We start from the raw sequence: 22,298 nt of genomic DNA, 5'->3' as shown, positions 1-22,298 counted from the left end.
TCCTGTACCGCCAGCCATTATACTAAAGAAAGAAGCTGTTGCTGGTGGCAATCGCAGTCATAAACAAGCGACCGGCGATTCTTGCTTGCACACGTTTAACATACGCCGCGCAGAAAAATGCATGGTTTGGAGCGACTAATCGCGAAACACGTTTCCCGTTGGCGTTCAAGGTTCACACTGATTGGGCGGTAGCGACGGTGGTGCTGGCAATCGGTCCTCGTCGTCGTCAAGGTCGTGGTGACTCACGGTTCACATGACCGGGCCACGGGCTTGACAGACGGCGTGGCTTCCTGGTCGCGTTCGGCGCCATTTCCGCGAGTTTACCGTACCCCGTCCTGTTCCGGCAATAAATCCTCGCCGCCCCCTCTTTGGGCGAAATTCCTCGACGCGCGTCGATCTCGATTTCTCGCCACCGTCCGGCTATATTCGTTCATTCGTCCGTCCGCGCATCTCTGCCGGCACAGCCACAACCACCGCCGCCGCCACCTGCCTGTTTGGTAGGAATCGGAGCCAGGCCGCGCGCCCATGGCCGTCGCCGTTTGCGTCACCGGCGCCGGCGGCTTCATCGGGTCGTGGATTGTCAAGCTCCTCCTCGCCCGCGGGTACGCCGTCCGGGGCACCTCCCGCCTCGCAGGTACGCGCTGCTGCTCCCTCCCTTACCCGGACCGGACCCCACGCCGTCCCCAAGATTCTTTCTTGCACCCGGAATGAGGCTGACGGGTTCTTCTAACTCGCTTCCTTCCGGTCGTGGTGCGGCGGCGGGATCTCGGTTGGCGGCGCAGATGACCCCAAGAACGAGCACCTGTGGGCGCTCGACGGCGCGGCGGAGCGCCTCACGATGCTGCAGGTGGACCTGCTCGACCGGGCCAGCCTCCGCACCGCCTTCGACGGCTGCGACGGCGTCATCCACACCGCCTCGCCGATGCACGACAAACCTGTGAGCGCCGCAGCCGATGAGCTCGGATCTCCCATTCTCCCCGCGGAAAGATTAACTGAAGTTCTCCCCCCTGGCAGGAGGAGATCATCGAGCCAATCATCGCCGGGACGCGGAACGTCGTCGAGGCCGCCGCCGACGCCGGCGTGCGGCGCTTGGTCATCTCCTCCACCATCGGCACCATGTACATGAACCCGCACCGGGACCCCGACGCGCCTCTCGACGAATCGAGCTGGAGCGACCTCGAGCACTGCAAGAGCACCAAGGTAAAAATAAATTTGGATCGAATCCTTTCTCCATCCCCTCAAATTTCGAATCTTTTCCAAAAAATAGAGTAAAAATTGATGCTGACAGCCGTTCGAATTATTCGCAGAACTGGTACTGCTACGCGAAGACGATCGCGGAGCAGAACGCGTGGGAGGCGGCGCGGGCGCGGGGGCTGGACCTGGCGGTGGTGATCCCGGTGGTGGTGCTCGGCGAGCTGATGCAGCCGAGCATGAACACCAGCACCCTGCACATACTCAAGTACCTCACCGGAAATGCCAAGGAGTACGTCAACGAGTCGCACGCGTACGTGCACGTCAAGGACGCCGCCGAGGCGCACGTCAGGGTGCTCGAGGCGCCCGGCGCCGGCGGGCGGCGCTACGTCTGCGCCGAGCGGACTCTGCACCGCGGCGAGCTGTGCCGGATCCTCGCTGAGCTCTTCCCGGAGTACCCGATTCCGACGAGGTATGGTTATTGTGCTGCTTACTGATTCTAGCAACTGGTGCTGCTCTGAAGCCTCTGAATCACTGCTAGCTTGCTTCAATCAAGAGGCTTTTAGTAATCTGAAGAAATGGAAGAATTCACTAGCATGATTTAGGAACATTGGAGAATTCAGCAGGTCTGTTCGGATTGTCCTGAAATTGAACTTCAGCACAGTAAGCTGACTAAATCAATACTGAAGACTGTTTCTGTGAGTAATCAAGTTGGTATGATTGGTTAATTGTTCAAGTGGGGGTCCATGGATTTGAATACTTGCATGGTCAAATGTGTATCTAAGAACTAGATATCCATGCATATAATAGGCCGACACAGTTAAATAGATACACAAGGATAGAATAGTCTGACCTCCAGAAAACACTAGCATAAAGTCTGAATGTTCATGCATTTCTTAAGCATAAAGTATTTTCATTACATCTTTGTGCTTGCAACTGTCTGAATGTATGGGACAACATCTTGAAACATAACAGTGCCAATTATTTTCTTTGAAGACAAGAATGGTATTGCTCTATCTCAAAGCTTACTTTGTTTTCAAGATATGAACAACATACATGGTGCCCGGATCCTGAAATTGCTTCAAGACAAAACAATGGCTTCCCTTAGACGGCACTCTAGTCACAACACTAACCTACTGGTTGCATGGTACTTCTGCAGGTGCAAGGATGACATGAATCCACCAAAGAAGGGTTACAAGTTCACAAACCAGCCTCTGAAGGACCTAGGCATCAGGTTCACTCCCGTGCATGAATACCTCTATGAAGCAGTGAAATCCCTGCAAGAAAAGGGATTTCTCCCCAAGGCTTCTGCCACAAAGGTAAAAAACTGTACAGGATAAAGAATTAAAAATCACCAAGCATTCAGAGTGGTATCAGAGTTTGCATTTCATACATTCAACGCTTTGACAGTTTCAATCTAATCTAAACATCCTAAGCGCACCGAGAAAAGAAAATGTGAACAACAAAATCCCCCTTGTGCGCGCTTTTGACAATATATACTGTCCTAATTGTGGCGTTTGCTGTTGCAGGTGACTGAAAGACGCAGTTCCCCACCTCAAAAGCAGCCAGCGCCAGTGTTGATTTCAAAACTTTGATGGATTCACACACGAAGTAATCCACCAATTATTACACTTGAAAAAAATCTGCTGATTATCTTAATAAATATAGTGGCTTATTTGATTTGTTAAATTTTGCCGGTCAGTTCTTGTATAAAGCCAAATGCCTTGAGACTTGACTACTTGAGAGTGCAGCATCATGTTGCTCTTGCACTACACTTGTGTGCAGCAGCAGTATAGAGCAATTTCAGGGATGGTTCTAATGAACTCTCCCAGTCTTCCAACATCTACATCATTTTATCTCATTTAGGAATAAATTAATGTAGCTAGTAGGAAGTCAGCTCTTGACTTCATCTTGAGTCTGAGCATATTCTTCATGACCTTGATTCTGTTGCTGCGTTAAACAAATTAACAAATACAGTCACATAACTTTTTTTAAAAAAATAGGATGAAATAAATACGAGAAAATATTGAAGCAGAATTTTTTGTGATGTGCAACTGTAGAAGTTGACTAGCACATCACTAATTTTCTTTTTTGTTAGATTGTCTGATTTGTATGTTCGTGCAATTAAGGAGCGAACTTGAGTGCAGGATTTAATGTGGTGAAATTTGTCCATATAGGTTTGAGTCATATTCCTCGGTATTTATTATAGGAATTATAATGGTGCTAATTCTTATAGTGGTAGCAGCGAGGCATGGTAACTTCGTCAATAAAATCTATCAGCTCATTCTCATAGAGGTAGAGTTTTTTTTTCTTTGATAAGGGTAGAGGTAGAGTTTTTTTTTCTTTGATAAGGGTAGAGGTAGAGTTTGCGTATGTGGAGACGAGGATATCATCAGCATACACATGCAGATTATATTTTCACATTACACGTCCCTCTGTTTCAAATTATGAGGTACTAGTCTATCAACCCGTGCTCCCACACGGGCTAATGTTTTTAGAAGCTATTGTATTTGAAAATTATTTAGAAATTAAACTCCTAGCTAATAATCAAAATTGATTGCCTACTACTCTCTTATTTTTTTCAATACGTCAACATAATACTTATATAGATATGTACCTATCTTTGTCCAATTGTGATTGATTTTTAATTAATAATTACTCTATGCACTTTTTCATCCATATTCATACTTTTTCCATTTTATATCGCACCTCCAATCTTCCATACATTATGTTTAGCATACAAATCAATATTTTTCATCGATTCTTCACATACATGTATAAATGGTCTAAATGGTGACACTCATCATGTGTATATACTTTAACTTAATATTTTTATATTAATAATGGCATAAATAGGTAATTTAGAATCATATATTAGTTTATTTTTGACATTTATGTATGATGCATATGAAGATAATTAGATTAAGATATAGATGTTTAATTTAGGTTATTTTTAATAACAACTTAAGTGGGTAATATAGATAAAATTTTAGAATGACATTTTTAAGTTATGCTTTATAATGATATGTATTAGTAAATTGGATGAAGATTATGGGATTACTTTAGATTATTTTTTATAATAGCTGAGCTCGGTAATTTAGATATAGGTTTAGAGCTTATTTTTTAATATTTTTACAATGATAGTGGTGGGTAACTTTTTAGAAAATATAATAGATCAATGGCTATGATTATTAGAGTTTATAGGATTGGTGTTTGATGTTTTTGATTTTTATGAGAATTTATCTCATTTTTTTCTAGCTTGTCTCAAGGGAACTAATGCGGAGTCCAATGGAAAAAATTGGGACTACATTGCTAAAAAATATTACCATAAGCTACCTCTCGTTTGTTAAATATTCAACATAATAGATATATATTTATTATCTTCATCCAATTGTGATAGATTTTAGTTAGTAATTACTCTATAATATTTTCATCCACATTTATAATCTTTAACTTTTCACTTTGCATCGCAGGCATGCGCTTGAATTTGTTTAATGAACCCTAAGTTTGTGATACAATTTTAACATAGAAATCTATATTCTCATCACTTCCTCTATATCTTTATAAATGGTGACACATCATGTGTATAGACCTTAATTATTATATCATATACCAATAGTGCAAGATATAGACGATTTAGAATCATATATTGCTGTATATTTTAATTAAGGTTATTTGATTCAAACGTAGGGTTATCATGTTATTTTTAATAATGGCATGTGTGGGTAATATAGATGCAAATTTAACAGGTTACTTTTAAGTTTTTAAGTAATAGCGGTGGGCAATTTGATTGCAAATTGGGGGGTTATTTTAAATATTGTTTATAATGGCATAAGTGGGTAATTTTGATGAAGATTAGGGGGTTACTTTAGTTTATTTTATATAATGGCAGAGGTGGGTAATTTATATATAGATTTAGGGGGTTACTTTAGGCTATTTTCATAATGGCATAGGTGGGTAATTTTTTAGAAAATATAATAGATTTAATGGCTATGATGATTTGAATCTATTGATCGATGGTCAGATGTTTTGCTTTTTTTGAGAATTTCTAGGATTTCTCTCTTTTTCTAGAGTGTCCACCTAGGAATCCTAGGTGGCTTCACCTGAAGGCTTCAAAAGGAGCCTCCAATTAGTAATAGTAAGATTCTAACTTTCTTGGAGGCTCAAACCGTTTTATGTTTGACTAAAATTATAGAGAAGATCACAAAAGTTGAAGTTTATAGCACCGAATAGATATATTATACAAATATATTTAATGAAAAAACTAATAATACTTATTTGATAATATGAATGTTAGTTATAAATTTGGTCAAACTTGAGATGCTTTGACCCTCCAATAAAATTGGAATGACTTATAATTTGGAACGGAGGGAGTAGAATATAGCGTAGCTTTGGCATGCAACTCAATGTTGCACGTCATACCATTCTCTGCCCATGCATAAAATAGTTACTCGATCAACTTCAATTTGTACAATGAGGTCATTGACTCAACCTCAATTTGTCTTGCTGCTCGACTATCGCAGGCACAAAAAAGGGGGGAAAAGATCGCGGACTCCAACCAAAAGCAATTGCACCTTTTTTTTCTCCTGGCATTCCGGGCTCCGGCCCAAATTGAGTGGGTCAGTTGGCCCACGTTACTAAAATTCTCAATCGCAGTCGTCAGTCGAGCTTCACAAAACTACAAGAGAGGGCTGAATGGCCGAAATTCTCTGGATGGAACATCTCTAAACTACGCCACATAAGCGTCTGGCTATCAAACTATAAATAAACATATTAGAATTTCATAATAATATAGAAAACAACAGCACGTAAAGCAATGCCGAATGTAATGAGCGTCTACATCATCTGTACTGTTACTGTGTTTCGTAAAAAGAAAAAGAATGCATGCACTCAAGGTAAAAGGGAAAACTGTAGAACCCACCCAATGTATCACTTGGATATGAATTCTCCCTCACCCTCTCACAATTAGATGGTGTTTGGATCACTAGTTCATGAGCTAAACTTTAGCTCCTAAAATTTAGTTCTGCTGGGGTATTTGGATCCATGGGTTAAATTTTAGTTCCTCATCAAACAATGAGTGATTTGCCCTTATTAATGACTCCCTCTCTCTCTCCTCTCCCCTTCGCCCCTGAGTCCTTGCCGCCGTCTTCCCGAGCCACCATCCCCACCCGCTGGTGCTGCGGCCCTCTCCTCCCCGCCGGCAACCGTGGGCCCCAGATTCGGCGATGCGGCCGCCGTCCGCACGCTCCTGGCTGGCACCATGAACACCCAGCAGGTGCACTGGGCTGGTGGAAGTAAATGAAATCGGCATCCGATAATAAATCAGCCCACCAGGTGCCACGCCACTGACCCGCCGCGCCATCGACACCATCGTCCATAAGCGCCACCACACCGCCACGCCCACCATGCGCCCGCACCGTCGGCCACCGCCACCGTCCCACATCCCTGGCGGCGGCGGCGGGCGAAGGAGGCGGGGTCGGGCGGAGGCGGCGGCCCGGGCGAAGGAGGCGGGGTCGGGCGGAGGCGGTGGGCGTTTGAGGAGAGAGGGAGTGCAGGAGGGGCAAGGGGACCACGCAGAGGAGAGAGGAAAGGGGGGCAGGGGTGGAAAAGGGGTCTTGGGGAGAACTTTTAGCCCCTTTTAGGGCCTCTTTGGGGGCTAAAATTTTTAACCCAAAGTTTAGCTATTTGTCACTTTTGCCCTCCTGTTTGGATCCCAAGAGCTAAATTTTGAGCTAAAAGTGCAAGACTAAAATTTAGTCCTTGGATCCAAACAGGCCCTTTAGTCATTTTATTGCAAATGCATATTCCTAGTTTCCTACCTAGTTTTCTTGAAAAATATCCATATGGCTAACAAATTGGGCCTTTTTCCATCAATTTGAAACCGTCAACGTGTTTATTGATTGAAGTTATGCATAATTTTAGAAATATACAACCCCAGCCCACTTTGGTGATTTCACCAAAAGAATAACTGATTGGAGCTTAAAATTGTCGGATCAAGCTTCATTATTTGCAAAAAAGAACACTATAACATGAAGAATAAAGATATTCCAGGCACCTGGATAAGTTTGAATCGGCGATAGCTTGGCAGCATCATGTCATGGCTCCATATCTTTGAAAACATGCATATATCTACAAAAACGTGCATGATTATTGGTTGAGCGAATGCATAATATATATGATGTTTTGCAACAAAAACATGTAACAAAAATAGCTTATGAGAGAATCTCAAACTCTTAAGCAATGGTTATTGCAATTTCCCTCGGGTAAAACACACGTCTATACTCTATAATCGAGCATGGCACCAAATTTCATACAACTCACATGTTTTTAAAACGCTAGATTTCATACTAGTAGCAAGATACGCGTCCAGAACATGAAATACAAAACTGAGGTTGGCTGAACTTCCAATTTACGCATCTGCTGCAGTTGGTTTAGTCATTATCCTCTCGACGAGTCTTCGTCACAATGTCACATGCATAATACGTCTGCACCACATCCGATGCTATACTGTACAGCAGAGCATAGCTCCAGCATCTGATGCCAAGTACAGAAGAACTGCCTGATGAAAGACGGCAACAAAAAACAGTGTTGGCCTGGTACTTCTGATGCATGAAAGCAAATGTACATGCATGGCTCACAAACTGGGACGGGCGGCAACTGTACTGTCACATCTCTCTCTTCCTACAAGTGCCATGCATGACAGAAGATGAAATTAAAAACCTCAACAGTGATATGACAATAACACCTTCGTCCTTTATCAGAGAGGCTATGAGCCTATGACTTGACACAGTCGTAGCCAATTGAAAAGGCTACAGACCTACAGTACGTTAAACTAAAAAAAACTCAAAACCTAGCAATTAATAAAATTACCAACCATCTATCAATGATCATATTCGGTCTGTGTTTTTCATTAGTCTATATACCAACCAAATTTTGACAATCAAGAATATGAAATCAAGCCCTTTTTGTATTAGTTTGCTTCCTAGTTCTTATATATTTCACACACATGTTTCGATACTTCAGAGTTCAGATCACGTTTACTGATTTACAAAGGAAGCGCAACAACTTTGCTAGCTGCAAATATACTTTGCTTGCATGGAGCTAGAAAAGATCTGCAGGTATATGGGTGACTGTCACTTTCATTAATGATAATATAAACCGGTTGGAAACAATATTAAAATGATTTAATATTAAATATTTTGCTAAAATTATAAATTATGGTGGGAATCTCTCTGTTTCGCATACACAAAAACAGTAAGTCTCCTAGTCCTAAGCAAGTTACGGTAGGCCATAGAGACAAAACCTTCTTTCAAAAGATAAATATAGAGAATAAGAAGTAACTAAACAGTACTAACAATATATATAACGAATCTGAAGGTGTTTGGACTGATACAGCACTATAAAATGAATTACAGGAGAAGTCTCAAATTTCAAGTAACTGACTGTTAAAAAATCGAGTAACAGAGCATTTTTTTCCATAAAATTAAATAAACCGAGTCATGTTCCCTTGAGAGAGAAAGGGAGTTCTCATGAACAGTGCCGCACCTTACTTGCAGAACAGTGTATGCAATAGCTGCTTAACAGTTCATCAAGGGATATCCATAGGTTAACTTTCAAGTTATATGAAAGGAAATATATATACATTTCCATCATGCATTAAGTATTTTACGGGTACCAGCTAGTCACACTCACAAAAGGGGCCATTTGAGTGGCAACTTGATTTTCCGATTTCTATGGGAGTTCTTAATTGTTTCTCATAAAATTCATGCATCCTACACACGTCATAAACCAATATGAATACCATTTGAGTGGCTAGTTGATTTTCCGATTTCTATGGGAGTTCTTAATCGTTTCTCATAAACTCATGCATCCTACACACGTCATAAACCAATATGAATGATTGAATACCATGATTAGGCTACGCGCAAGAAAATATAGTCCTTTCACAAGCAAAAGCAAATTCCATGAAAGGACTGTTTTCTTGCTTGTGAGCCATGGACGCAAACACATCTTGGGTCTATTTTCACAGATATTTCTCAAAACTACACATTTTAATTTGCAACTGCATTTATCCTAATTCAAATTCTTCTATATATCAATGGTTAGGCATAAAAAAAAGTTTCATATAAACACAGTGTACGAGGATCTATGTTATATTTTTAATAATTAGAGTGGCAGTATTTAGCTAATCTGTCTTTTTTTTTGCATACTTAAAAAGAGACAGAATTGTGAGATATTAACAAGGTGACGCAGCTCTTCTGCGTGTTCGGAAAAAATAACAAGGTTTTGCAGATAATAGGCACATAATGGATAAATCCCCATTATGTATGGGTTGTCTCTTAAGTCATTCTAATAGCATTATTGCACACCCTAATAAATCCATGACAAGCAATGTTATATATTCAGTATCAGCACACATCATGTAAGCCGGTTCTGCATGCATACATTTCTAATTAATTTACATGTGTCTACAAATGTACGTGCAAAGCTTATCTCTTTTCTGCACGCATGCATTTCTATACTTGTGAGTTCATACACCAATATGGCTTCGAAAATTGTTCACGATCTCCCAGAATAATTAAAGCTAGTGTTGATCTGGGTAGAAGGATGAACAAACGGCTTAAAAACAAATGTTCAATCTAATTATTTATTGCATGGCTTAATTATATTTATTTGGGAGGTCCAACAACCTCTACTCCTGCCCACATAATATGAAGTCGAGATGCAGTAGATGTGCTTGTGCAGATCTATCGATAATGACAAGCATTAAAAAGAAATACTAGAGAAAGGAACACGCATTTATATATAGGCCACTGAATTATCAGAACATGCTAAGGTATAAGAACAAACTTCCTGAATTTATCTCAAATGACGATTTTACTGGATCCCAAGAATATATATACAGGTCAAGCTTATAGGAAAGTAAATGAAGATAAATCAAATAGGACCAATGAACTTTAACATCATTATTAATTTGGATTAATCATGAATTCCAAAAAATAAATTGTTGCATGTGCCGTTCTCGAATAATTTACACCAAGTATATTACATATATATGACTGTACTACTGATTAGTCTTTCAAAGTTGTTTTGACACAAGCTAAATGTGCACTATATACCCACATAAAATAAAATGGTCCAAATTTTCAAGGGTACTCTAAATGGTACTAAAATTCATAACTAGAGTTTGATCACAGGTTCACTGCTGCTTGCAAAGATTTTATTAGAACCGGGTATACACCTAATATACTATCATATGATTATAAATACAAATATCTAGACAAAAGAAAAAAAAAAGATGAAACCATATGGCTACTAAAACACACAGTTAGTCAACAAAGTGACTGCCACAAACACCTCAGAAAAAGAGAGTTGACGAGAAAATTTACCTCTCTCCAGTAGTCGAAAGGAACAACACATGTCGAGTAGTAACTTTCCCAAAGCATCCATCAACTCGAATCATATCACATCGATCTTACTAGAGAATAGCTTTCACTACGTGCCACACATTTCACCACCCAATGCAAATTGATCCAGCTTTCCGCAGTTCTTCACTGGATGTACTAATTCGGATGGATAAATACCAACACTTCTTTCCATGCATGTATGTGCGCCTATCTCATCATGAAAAGATATTCTGCTGAATGTCTTCGGCTAGGTACAGTTAACCTAGCTAGCTAGTATGCATATGACATATCAAAACAGTGGATACTACAAAGATGTAATTTTTCTGTACTTTAGTCAAACTTGATTTTTCCCCTACCTGAAGCAAAACAGTGTCAGGGCAAAAACAAAGAGATACCAAACGCAATCAAGCACAAACACATCTGACATGCATGATGCAAAAATGACAGCAGTAGTTCATTCCTCACAAGGAACCACCAAACTAATTAACTAACAAAAGGACGAGGCTAAGATCGTGGAAATACCTTAGTTATCTGGGTAAACACCTCCACAGTGTATTTCCTAGCTTATCATGATGCTGTTGGGCTGAGAAAAAACAAAGGTGCTTGTGAATGGATCGCTCATGAGTAGCAGAATAGCAGTAAAGAAGGACCACAAGCAAGATGCACACCCAACCATGCAACTCTCATCACAACAAATATAGAAGAAATCAAAAGATATGAGACCAAAAGAAAAGCCAACAAACACAAGGGACGACACACTTATGCGCCCCACATCAGTAGTAACACTGCAACAACAGAAGCTCTCCTTTCAGCGAGCAGCACTGTTGCGAGAAAGAGAGAGAAACCCAACTCAACAAGGCCAAAGGGTGTGTGCACGAGAGATACAAAGGGCCTAACCTATAGATGCAAGCTAGATCTGGCAGAGGCAAAGCAAGGGCACCTTCCATGCCAAATATAGCTCATCTCTTAGCCTCCTCCATGCTCCATTTTTGACCCAACAAGAACTTGATCAACTCCAACACATGGCCAACCACCTGCATGCCGAAGAACCCGAAAAGAACAAGAAACCATGAAAGCAAAGGGTGCTGGTAGTGTGTGTGTGAGAGAGAGAGAAAGAGAGAGCAAGGATGCAGCTTATTCCGTAGATAAAATCCTCACAGTGTTGCAGTGTACTGGCAGCATCTCAATGCTTCAGCTCCCAAGGCAAGATGTGAAGGAAACAGAAAATTTGGGGATAAGAAAAACAAGAAGGAAAGCCAATCATTTATTCCGGTACTGCGAAGCCTACAGCTGCCCATCTTACCATTACCACCAGCATCCGTATACTCTCCTCGGTAGCAGTTCCCAAGACAACTTGACTGAAAAGACTAGAACAACATGAGGAAAAACCAAGTGTGTGTGAAGATCTAGGAGATAAGGAAGTGGAGGTGTAAAGTAGGAGAAAAGCCACGGTACTAGAGGCATGCGTGCTCTGTCTTTAGTGATTGAGTTTCTTCCAAAAGTAGCCCACATAATCCCTTTCTTGGAAGGAAAAGACTACATAAAAACATATGAATTGGATAGAATTGGAATGAAATTGAATAATAAACGGTTTTACACTCCCACTAGCGGATCTCGGTGGGAGTTAAGTCCTCAAGAAATGGAGAGGCTGACAGAAAGAGGAGTGAGCACGCGACGAGGACAGCACACACGCTATGCTGTTCATCGCGCCGTGTGCTCACTCTCTTCTGTCAATCTCTCCGGAGCCTCTCCGCACCTAGAAGCGCCTTACTCAATGACTTCGCACGGATCAGCCAGATACCTTTGAAAATCCAAGCAGAAGTTGCATAACCATGAAACCAACCATGAAACCGAAGAGGAAAAAACCAAATAAACCCTCCAAGCACAACAGGAAGAACGAGAAAGAGAAGAGGCCTTTGTTCTCCTTGGATCCGGTGAGCACTCGCCGTACAGAAATTGAAAGGAGAGGCAGTGAGAGAAACGGCCATCTATGTCTCTCTCTCCTCTATCATCTCTACCTCCCTGTGGTTCTTGATGTTTGGTTTTTGGAGCAGAGGAGATGGATGGGATGGGTCGTCGTACCTTACCTCCCAGTGCCGCAGCCTCGCGAGATTTTAAAGTAGTACTGCCTGGTGCTAGTACCCTGCCCCTGCCAAGTAGTAGTTCCAATCGGCAACAGTTAACACAGCAGTCCTTTTGCTTACGGGTTTTTATTTTATTACTGAGAGGACAAGGCGGCAATAGCCCAGCAAAATTTTAAAAATCAGTACGGTAATACAGTAGCTTAGCATCCCACAACGAGGTTTCCTGAAAATGATATCGTTGGGATCCCAGTTTATCTCTCTCGTTGAACAGCTTGTACACAGCTGGGGAGGCGCATATGCCCATCTTTTCTAGAGGGAGAATCATATATATATGCGTAGCCTGCCACTGGGAGGGTATAGGCAAATTCATTCTTATTCACAGCTAAATCCAAATAATTATTATCCATCCCTATCCTCCTCGGTTCCACCCATATTCCATGGATAATTAACTTTGTACTACATACATATATACATATCCAATTTATATCCAATTGATTGATTGTACCATTCCCATACCTGCCCTTCTCATTTCTAATGGATATATTATTTTCTACCCATACCCTCCCATTTAAAGTGGATGTGGATTTAGAGAGAGGGTATGGGTGCCAGTGACAGTCTATATATGCATAGCCAAGTAAAGAGAGAGAGGTTGATTTGCTCGTTCAGATTACAAGTCAGCGAAGTCAGGCCAAATAAGCGCCTACAGTTAGCAGTGAGCGATAAAGTGATTCCGAGTGCAGATGAAGGTGCAGTGAGTCTTCCCCAATACCACCTGAAATCGCCCCTTGAAATTTCTGGAAAGCGCCGCACTGATCTGTCTGGACCTGGATGTACCAATATGGTTGGTGAAATATTTTATCCATGCTGCTGTGGCCAGCCTAGCTTTTATGTTTTACCTAAACTTTTAAGATTTTCTGTCCGTACGTGTAATTTTTTCCTTTTCCTTTTCCTTTTCAGCCAACCTAGGTACCAACTGATTGTTCAACCAATCAAGGCAGCGTGTGTTGGACTTTGAAGCAAGTTCTAGGTGACGTGGGTGTTATTTTCGTCGATTTGATTTCATGGTCTCACTCTCACCTGTACCGGACCTTTGCTAGTGGCTAGCTCCTTGCTCTGCACAGGGCGAAGGAAAGCTCAACGCAGATGTCCTACGTCCAAGCATTGATGATGGTTGTCTCTGCCTGTCCCTGGCTGTTGCCAGTCCCTCTCCTTATTCCGTTGAAGAAAACGTTGCCCTCAACTGTCCCCTACGCCCAAGAGCAGATGTGGTTAACAGGGCGTTTCACTTTCCATGGTAACTCGTGGAGTAAACCCGATTTCTGGTTACAGTTTATTTAGCTTTGTCTTAAGTCAAACTTTTCTAATTTTGATCAAGTTTATATAAAAGTATATTAACACCTATATGGTACCAAATAATAAATATATTATCTAGACATATTTCATGATGTACCTAATGAAACTAATTTGATTCAAATAGACTTAATCAAAATTGGACAAGTTTGACTTAGGACAAAACCACTAGTCTTTAAACATTCCAAACCATATTTTGAAAATTATTGACAGGCAAGGTTTTAAAAATTTGCCTAAAACATTTTTCATAAGGTAAATTATTTGTGATGAGGAGTAATAAACGAACATAAAATACAAATAGTTACAAAAAAATTGTATTATCACGGATAAGAACAATTTATACATTCTCATCCATAATAACACTCCCTCCTTTTTTCACAATACCTATTCTGTTTCGTTAAGACAAGGCTTTGACTAGTAATTACTCTACTAATATTTTATTCATGTGATACTAAAGTATAATCATAAGAAAGAACTTTTTTCAATACAAATCTAATGACACCAACTTTGTGTCACAAAATCATAATTGTTGGTCAAAAACATTATCCTAACAAACGAAATACGCCTTATAATTTCAAAGGGAGGAGCATATGATTGCCAAATATACTGGTCAGGTATCCTAACAAAACTAAATACGCCTTATAATTTCAAAGGGAGGGAGTATACTGATTGCCAAATATACTGCCTCTGGTCAAGCAAAGTTGTCATTTCAAACAATAAATGCAAGTAGATCAAATTAAACAAGCTATTTTCTTTGTATGAAACATCAAGTAAACTTGACTGAAGGTCGTAGGGTGATTTGCTAATGTCCACAGGAGTGACAACAGCGAGGAATAACTTTAACTACAGCGAGATGCATAGACGATCAAAGGAAAAGGAAAGAAAGATCTGCGCAATTGCGCTTGAAAATCTACCACCCATCTTTAAAAAAAATAAAAAATCTACCACCCAACCCAATGAACTAGCGTGAGAGACTTGCTAGTAGCTAGTACTCGCGTGTGAGAGACTTGAGTAGAGGTTAGCATCGTAGCAAGGGCAGGGGAGGAGGACCGTACCTGTCGTCGCCTGTCGCGATGGGATGGACGAAGTTATCCAGTACTCGTACCGGAACCTTTTCCCATCAGCCGATACGGCTCTCCTCCAATCGCAGGCATCGGCAGCCGGCAGCCACTTCGTGTCACCACCATCCACATGACACTGTCGCGAAAGAGAAAAGAAGCGTGTGCGTCCTCGTCTTCCCCTTTCAAGTAAAAAAGAATCCAGCGAGAGCAAAGAATTCCTCCTCCCTTCTTTTCATTTCGTCCTCTGCGTTTCGTTTTCAGGAGAGAGGGTGAGGTGAGTGTGGACCGGCGGCAATAATAGTTAACAACTGGCCGTGTCGGGCATTTTATCTCACCGCGGTGTCGAGCCATGGTTGGTCCTCCCCAGGTGGGCCCCACGGCCGTGAGTGTGGACGTGGCTGCCTCTGAGTGGCCGTAGGCGGGTCCCCCACCGGCCGGTGTCCCTGAGGCTTGGAGGCTGGATCGAGTAGTCTCCTGGAGTCCTGCCCCCTGCCTAGTGGGTACTGCTGGGCACCACGGATGGCGGGTAGCGTGGGCGCAGTACAGCAACGTGTTTGGTGCTAGGAATGTTAAACAATCATACCCCCTGAAGAATGGGCAATTGACAAATCCCCAACATCATTCTGCGTGTATTTCATCACCTCACACACAGGCCACGGGAGTATGGACCCTTCCCTGAAAATACATCATCAGCATGTATGTTATCAGCTGACAATCCACAGGTAAGTTCATTCTAGGAGTATTTCCAAAGGCCCATCAGAAATTAGCAATCTTTAGTTGAAGAAATTGTTCTACATTGCAGTTTTCATGGTTCTGACCACAAATATAATTGTTTGTGCATTGCAGCACACACATGGCTTGTTCGTATCTCCTGGTGGAACGTGGAAGACCTATCAGGCTATCACTATCGGCACCGTGATCTATTCCCAGAGCAATTATGGAGCATAAGGTTTCGAATACTTTGAGCGAATAGTGAATATAAGATATTCCAAAACTGAGTTGATCCCATGTCGACATCCCAACTCCCCAAGACAATGGGGAAACAATGGACAGATTCACTTTGAAATGTTCATGCTCAAAAACTGAATGAAAATGCTTCCTCGGATGTTTGCTAGCCGACTACAGATCATGCCGTCGTCTCTCTGACCTTTAAAGTACGGTTATGTTAAACCTCGGATAGCTGGGTTATATTTTTCAGTAGTGGTACTGGCTGTGTTTTCTATATATTACATTAAACAACTACTGCTTAAAGATTCCATCTGACCGAGTATAAGATTTTTGCTTATTAACAATCATGGAGTAGGTCATATGGTACATGTCAGACAATGGAGTACAATTCTTCGATCTGTATACCAGATTATATTTAGCAGTGATTTGATCTGATGCCATAGATTTGGCTTGATGAAGATTGGATTCGAATGTGATACTTATCTGCGGGCTAGGTTATGGATGCACCATAGATTAAGTTTTATCCTAAATAGTCCTAGTCATGAATGACACTGACAGATCCCAGGTACTAGGATCATATATATCTTATCTAGTATTCAATGCACTAGTAGGATGGTATGATGAGATCTACTGATCTAGTATCCTTGCAGCTTTAGGCCCTGTTTGTCACAACTCCACTCCTAAACTCCAGCAACTCCATCAAAAAATTCAGCCAAACATCCCAACTCCAAAACTCTGTGGAGTTGCCAACTCCATGGAGCTGTAGTGCAAATGGAAGTGGAGTTTTGGAGCACCTCTTTTGCTGCTCCAGAAACCACTCTTTTGACCCTCCTCGTGGAGTTGGTGGATAATTACCCACCAATACCACTGGTTATGGAAAAACGTTTCGTTCTATTCCGCTATTCCCCGTCCCGCGCCTCCCTCCGTCGCCTCTGTTCTCACGACCGCCGCTCGAGCCCCGCCGCCGGCCGCACCACCCACCTGCTAACGATGCCTTCCCCTCCTCTTCCTTTGGGTGACCAGTGGGCAACGGCAGAGAGACAGAGGGAAAAAGAAAGGAGGAAGAAAGGAGGGGGGAGAGATGACAAGTGGGGCCTGAATTGGGGGCAACAATGGCAATTAACACTGAAATCGATTGTTTTGGAGCTGAGAGTACCCATCTAGCCAAACACCCCATTTTATTTCTGGAGTTCTGGAGTGGAGCTGACTCTACCTAGAGTTTTGGAGTAGAGCAGCTCCACCCAGAGCTGGAGCCATGCCAAACAGGACCTTAATATCCAGAGTTGACAAATCTGAGCTAGATGTTGTAAATTTGTCCATTTTACTAAACTTTGCTTTCCTAGATGGGGTTAGTTCGGACCACTACCTTGCTTGAAGTTTTCAATTAGTCATGCATGACTACTCGTTGTTTCAGATAGTCACGGCATCTCTCCCGCTACAGAAAGATGTTTCGATGTGGTCATTCTAAATTCTTGAGTAATTATGCATCCAAGGCTACCTCTTTTCGAAATAAATAATTAATAGTCAAAGTCCATTGCTAAAAAAATAGAAAAGCTTCACACACAGAGAACTTTAAAAGTTCACTTTCATCTCTGGGCCAAAAGTTAGAAAAATTGCTTATTCTAGTGCTACTTTAATTTTAGCAAGTGAGGTTAGTTTGATTACATACCTAAGCGATGTCGAGGCCCTTGCACAAATAGCCCACGAAATAAATCTTTCCATTGAGCATGAAAAACCACGCATGATGTCAGCTGGACATCCAACTGTAGAATTGCAGGATTAACTAGATCAAATTATCAAAATGAGAAAGCATATTGTTGTTAGATGAAAGAAAACGTTAATATACTAACACCAAAATAGGAAGGTCAAGTAATAAATACTTCGGAGCTTCCATATTTTAGAAGCTTCAGATCAAAGCGACCTGCAAGAAAAATTAAATAGTTTAAACATCCCATTTTTTACAGATCTCAAAAGAATTGTACACAAATCCTAATGTTCAAAACATCTAGGCGCAACTTTATACCGTCAAATCTTCTCAAATGCTTTGCATATAAGCAATCCACATTTTCATATAGAACAAATTCCCTGTGAAAACACATCAGAATCCAATCAGATAGAATACTGACATGGCTTTCCTAATTCTCATTTGAAACAGAGTTGTCGGAGAGACCTACAGACTATCATATAATACAACCAATCAACCATACCCACAAATTCACAACTACAGTTTAATGAGATCATACATCTTAGGTATAACTTACACAAATTAACACCATAGAAAGGGGATAGCAATAGCACAGTTTTGTTGTTAGAACACAGGAAGATTTGTCGAGTGTTCTGAAAACAAATGATTTCATTCATTGTAAACATTTTCTGCTACTATATACGTTCACTGAAAATTTACGTCGTTGGTGGCACCACACAACATGGATGCACAGATCATTGCAACAGCAGCAGGGATTGTAGTTCAACAGATTTGAGAGTTTCTAAATTAAACAAACAGATCTGAGTGGAATGGCAGAAAATACAAGCTTGTATCTCAGATGAAGATCACATGTCATATATGAAGCTTTATTCTACTAAAAAAAAGAATGACTCTCCATTAAGTAGTTAAAGCAGATGTAGCACTGTTTTAGAATAGTGATGCATTTATCTCATAACCTGGGCTCCAGAAAAATCTTTAATCACATGTGCAGCAGCTACTTTCTTTCATTCATTCATTTCACTTATTTTCTTTTTTATTCATTTTCGGTTCTCCCTTTGAGAAGCAGCAGCTAGTTTCTTAGGTCCATTGCAGTATGACGCATCATCAGTGTCTGAAGATTATCCAGCTTTATTCCCAGTGACTTACGATGCAACTATCTTCTTTTGCGTCTGAATGACCTTCAAGAATATGGATTGACTGCATTGTCGTAGAATTTATATCAATTATCAACTTTTGGGAGGCAGATATGTAGCTTCCTCGTGTTGCTGGTACTTGGTGGTTGCATCAACATCATATATCCTGTTGAGTGTAAAGGTGGTGCAGATGTGTGCAATCAAGACAGCAATGCATCAGATAGAGAAGGGAAGGTGACACACGAACAATCTGCTAGCCAAGAAAGCACTGGATCAGTTGTAAGTCCTCTCATGTAAGAAGAAAACTGTGTGATTTCAAGAGCTCTAGGTGACAACTGAAGCTGATTTGGATAGCATGGTAACCCACACATATTTTGGCACCTATGTGGTTTCCTTTTCAGAAGAGAATAGATGCAAAGCTACCATTGGGCGTGCCCTGATGACTATTTCTTCTGTCATTGTCAAGAAAGCAAACAGATAAGGGAACAAAGAAACATGCTGCATCCAATCGCTAGTAAGCTGAATTTGGTCGCCAGACCAGTCAGGTCTGGGAAGCGAAGTAGGATCAGTGATGCTGAAAGATGACCATTGGTTAGCCAATCACTTTAATCCCTTACCAATGCCATTGCTTTGCTTTGATTCTTATTTTGCCCATGGGCACAATTTGTTGGCAGATGACTTCTACTCTTCTTCCTCTCCCATTCAAGCCATCCTTTTGACACTGAACTGCGGTCTAGGACCACCGGCAAGAGCCTGCGAGGGACATTCACCAGCAATCCATGATAAGGTCCAGAACAATGCCACATGAAGACTGCATCTCAGTAAGCACCACAAAGAACCTACTTTGCACCAATTGAAGGACAAGTGGTCAAAGTCAAGTTGGCTTGCCCCACAATAATTTCTCACTGGGCCTACACGTACCCTCAGTCCATCCCCTCCATGATTCTATGATTTGGGCCAGTGGATGTATTCTGGTGCTGGAACGGAGCACTAGCCAGTTCACAGGAGAAAACATGGGGCAGGGTTGTGGCCTAACAGGAGAGCGACAAAACTGGACAGACTACTCAGTACACACAGTGCTAATAAGAGTCTAGTTTTGAAGAAACTTATTTGTAAAATGTTCAAACAAGTGGACTGTTATGAACTTGTAATCGAATTGTCATTCGCGTGGACAAATCAACATTACTATTACTGAAAGGCAGGTGACAATTTGCCGTGAAGCTTCTAGTGGGAACTGTAAAATACCAGTTGAGCGCCCTACAGTCATGTTGACTTGCACGGAACAAATTTATTCATGATGTCAGCTTTCAAACAAAGTTGTTTTCAGTTAACAGTTGTACCATCAGCTCATGAAAATGATTCACCTCAGTTGTGGTCACTGCATCAACAGTTGTAAGACCCGTTTAAAATCTTGCAAAATTAGGGGACACACAGTGGAATGGTATCGCCAAATTGCCATCCATCATGGATGGTATATATAATTCAAATTCTTCAGCAAGTTGTTGCCTTCTCTAGGTGGAAAATTGCAAGCACAATTGTATTATTTTAATTGCAATCTAATTTCTTTTTGGATTGTGCAGTTGATACTTAATACTTTGTTTCTGAAAGGTCAGCGTAGCTATTTAGGTGGATAATTCACTGAATTCGTCCAGTTGGCACAAACAAGGGACCATCTGTTCCAGCACATCAAGCTATATATTCCTGGGGGAAAATGTATCATGAAGACTGCATCTTGATAAGCGCCCACAGAACTAGAACCTCATTTTCTCTTCCTAATTATCATATCAGTTTCAGCTGAACACTATTATGGGCTTTATTTTGAAAAGCATGGGCTTAGCACCACATGGCATAATTCAAGCAGCTGCCAGCATATTACAAAACCTAAAAGGCCATAGTTTGGTATCACCATCATGCGACTCATGCTATACCATCATCATCCAATTGCACGCCATTACCTGGCTATGTTAGCAGCAACTAGCAAGTAGCATCTGCCAAAGTTGGCAGGCGATGAGGATCCTAGAGTTTGCTCATCTTCTATGATGAGTACAGCTTTAAAAGCACAGAAAAATCTAAACTATATCATAAGTACTACAAGACCAAAATAAAACAATGAAACCAACAGAATCGTAAAGAATAAACATGGATCAGAAGAATTTTAAGGCAGGTACAAATCCTGGGAACACGATTGATCTCATACCTTTGGCAGCATGTTTTGTGGTCACACCGATCGTACAATGCCTAAATTGCACCTTGCGCAGAACCTTTTCCTTGGTATGAGGCCGGAGCTTAAACTATATACCTCAATTGGGCCCAACTGTAGTTGGAAATGGGGACAAAAAGCTCTGTTTCTCCTTCTCAAACTCCAGTCCAGTCTCAAGTCCTCAACGCCTCTCCCCCATCCACTGGTACTACCCTAACAATTAAGTCTTGCATTCCCTCTCCATTGTTCAGTCTTTAATTAATAGTAGAAGAAAATGAAGACAATGAGTTGGTTGTTTTTTTTAAAAAAAATGATCCGTGATAAATGCAACTTGGAAAAGAACTAAATTAGATTTGGCTGTCATTGCTCATTAGACATGACATTCAACCGATGGATTGCAGTAACTCTGCAGTAACAAGCGGATAAGTGCCCATTTTGGGTTCAAATTGATTCATCAATTTGGGTCAGCCTGCAGATGATAACTAATTATAACAACTAACCACCGGATGTGAACTCAGAGAGAGAAACTAAGCAGAGGGAAGAGATGTACAGTAGAGATTCCTCCAAGACAACTGTTACATTTAGGAAGCAGTTATTTAATTGTCAGCTCCAGTTATACATCGACAGCACAACTCTCAGAATCTCAGTGTGCAGAATCTCAATGACCCAAAACCCAAAATGCACAACTATCATCAACCGCAAAAGGAGCGGGGGGGTGGGGGTGGGGGTGGGGGGGGGGGGGGAATTCGATATCCCCCCCTTGATTCTCACTAGAGGTTTCCATCCTATTTACCATTTTGATTTACTTTTGATACCTACAAAAATTCCCACTTTTCAACTGATCGAAATGAAAGCCTCTGGAAGACAATTTTAAATCCAAGTCTTGTTGCGCCGAGGTTGTTTTATAGGGAATTAAAATGCATCCCAGGGGAGGCACAAATTATGTGTGATTTATTCATGGAATTACAAAGGAATAAAAGCTGTGAAAAATTCTTCCTCAAATACCCCAAATTTAGCTCCCCTCCTTTAAAAATCGGGGTTAATTCTCCTGCCGCTAAAGCACCGAAGACTAGGAACTTGACTCGCTTGCAAAGGGCTGGTTCCGGATATTCAAACTATATCCAATTGTTCCCCAGAAGTTACTCGTCGCTAAAGACGCTCGAGGATGACCCACAGTTACCCACGGTGCGCTAGCCGATACTTGTTATCGCACAGTCTT

General features: G+C 41.4%; 1 protein-coding gene and 1 long non-coding RNA gene across 9 annotated transcripts in view; one reads left to right on the top strand and one right to left on the bottom strand.

The window, feature by feature from the left end:
• Window positions 1-62: 62 nt before the first annotated feature.
• On the top strand, window positions 63-6,085 carry LOC101755442 (cinnamoyl-CoA reductase 2). Of its 2 annotated transcripts, XM_004951627.4 has the most exons (7): window positions 63-634; window positions 783-937; window positions 1,015-1,200; window positions 1,308-1,663; window positions 2,351-2,510; window positions 2,721-2,802; window positions 5,715-6,085. In XM_004951627.4, the coding sequence occupies exons 1-6, from the start codon at window positions 526-528 to the stop codon at window positions 2,784-2,786; spliced, it is 1,032 nt and encodes a 343-aa protein (XP_004951684.1). In that variant the 5' UTR covers window positions 63-525; the 3' UTR covers window positions 2,787-2,802; window positions 5,715-6,085. The 2 variants fall into 2 exon arrangements, with proteins under 2 accessions (XP_004951684.1, XP_014661157.1); XM_014805671.2 differs by lacking the exon at window positions 5,715-6,085 and having other exon boundaries at window positions 65-634; window positions 2,721-2,929.
• The window catches only part of LOC105915049, a 20,506-nt gene continuing 1,231 nt past the window's right edge, over window positions 3,024-22,298 (bottom strand). The window contains exons 2-10 of one of the 7 annotated variants that reach the window (XR_002675767.1): window positions 18,893-19,632; window positions 18,065-18,126; window positions 17,892-17,962; window positions 17,711-17,804; window positions 15,429-15,768; window positions 15,088-15,337; window positions 11,496-13,929; window positions 7,247-11,181; window positions 3,024-3,141 (exon numbers count right to left, since the gene is read on the bottom strand). This is a non-coding gene — a long non-coding RNA (uncharacterized LOC105915049). Of the gene's footprint in view, window positions 3,142-5,495; window positions 5,950-7,246; window positions 11,182-11,495; window positions 13,930-15,087; window positions 15,338-15,428; window positions 15,769-17,710; window positions 17,805-17,891; window positions 17,963-18,064; window positions 18,127-18,892; window positions 19,633-22,298 lie in introns of those variants that run through there. The other 6 variants (XR_001164746.2, XR_002675764.1, XR_002675761.1 and 3 more) reach the window with 6 other exon arrangements.

This window comes from Setaria italica, chromosome I (genome assembly GCF_000263155.2).
Source record: "Setaria italica strain Yugu1 chromosome I, Setaria_italica_v2.0, whole genome shotgun sequence".
NCBI classification, from domain to species: Eukaryota; Viridiplantae; Streptophyta; class Magnoliopsida; order Poales; family Poaceae; genus Setaria; species Setaria italica.
Note: the sequence above shows the minus strand (reverse complement) of the source record. Positions and strands in the feature narration are given on the sequence as shown.

What these genes read in the sequence shown, in the direction of transcription:
- LOC101755442 (XM_004951627.4), top strand. Translation starts at nt 526, where the DNA reads ATGGCCGTCGCCGTTTGCGTCACCGGCGCCGGCGGCTTCATCGGGTCG. An exon ending in AGCACTGCAAGAGCACCAAG is followed by an intron (nt 1,201 to 1,307) that starts GTAAAAATAAAT and finishes AATTATTCGCAG; the next exon opens with AACTGGTACTGCTACGCGAA. An exon ending in CCAAGGCTTCTGCCACAAAG is followed by an intron (nt 2,511 to 2,720) that starts GTAAAAAACTGT and finishes TTGCTGTTGCAG; the next exon opens with GTGACTGAAAGACGCAGTTC.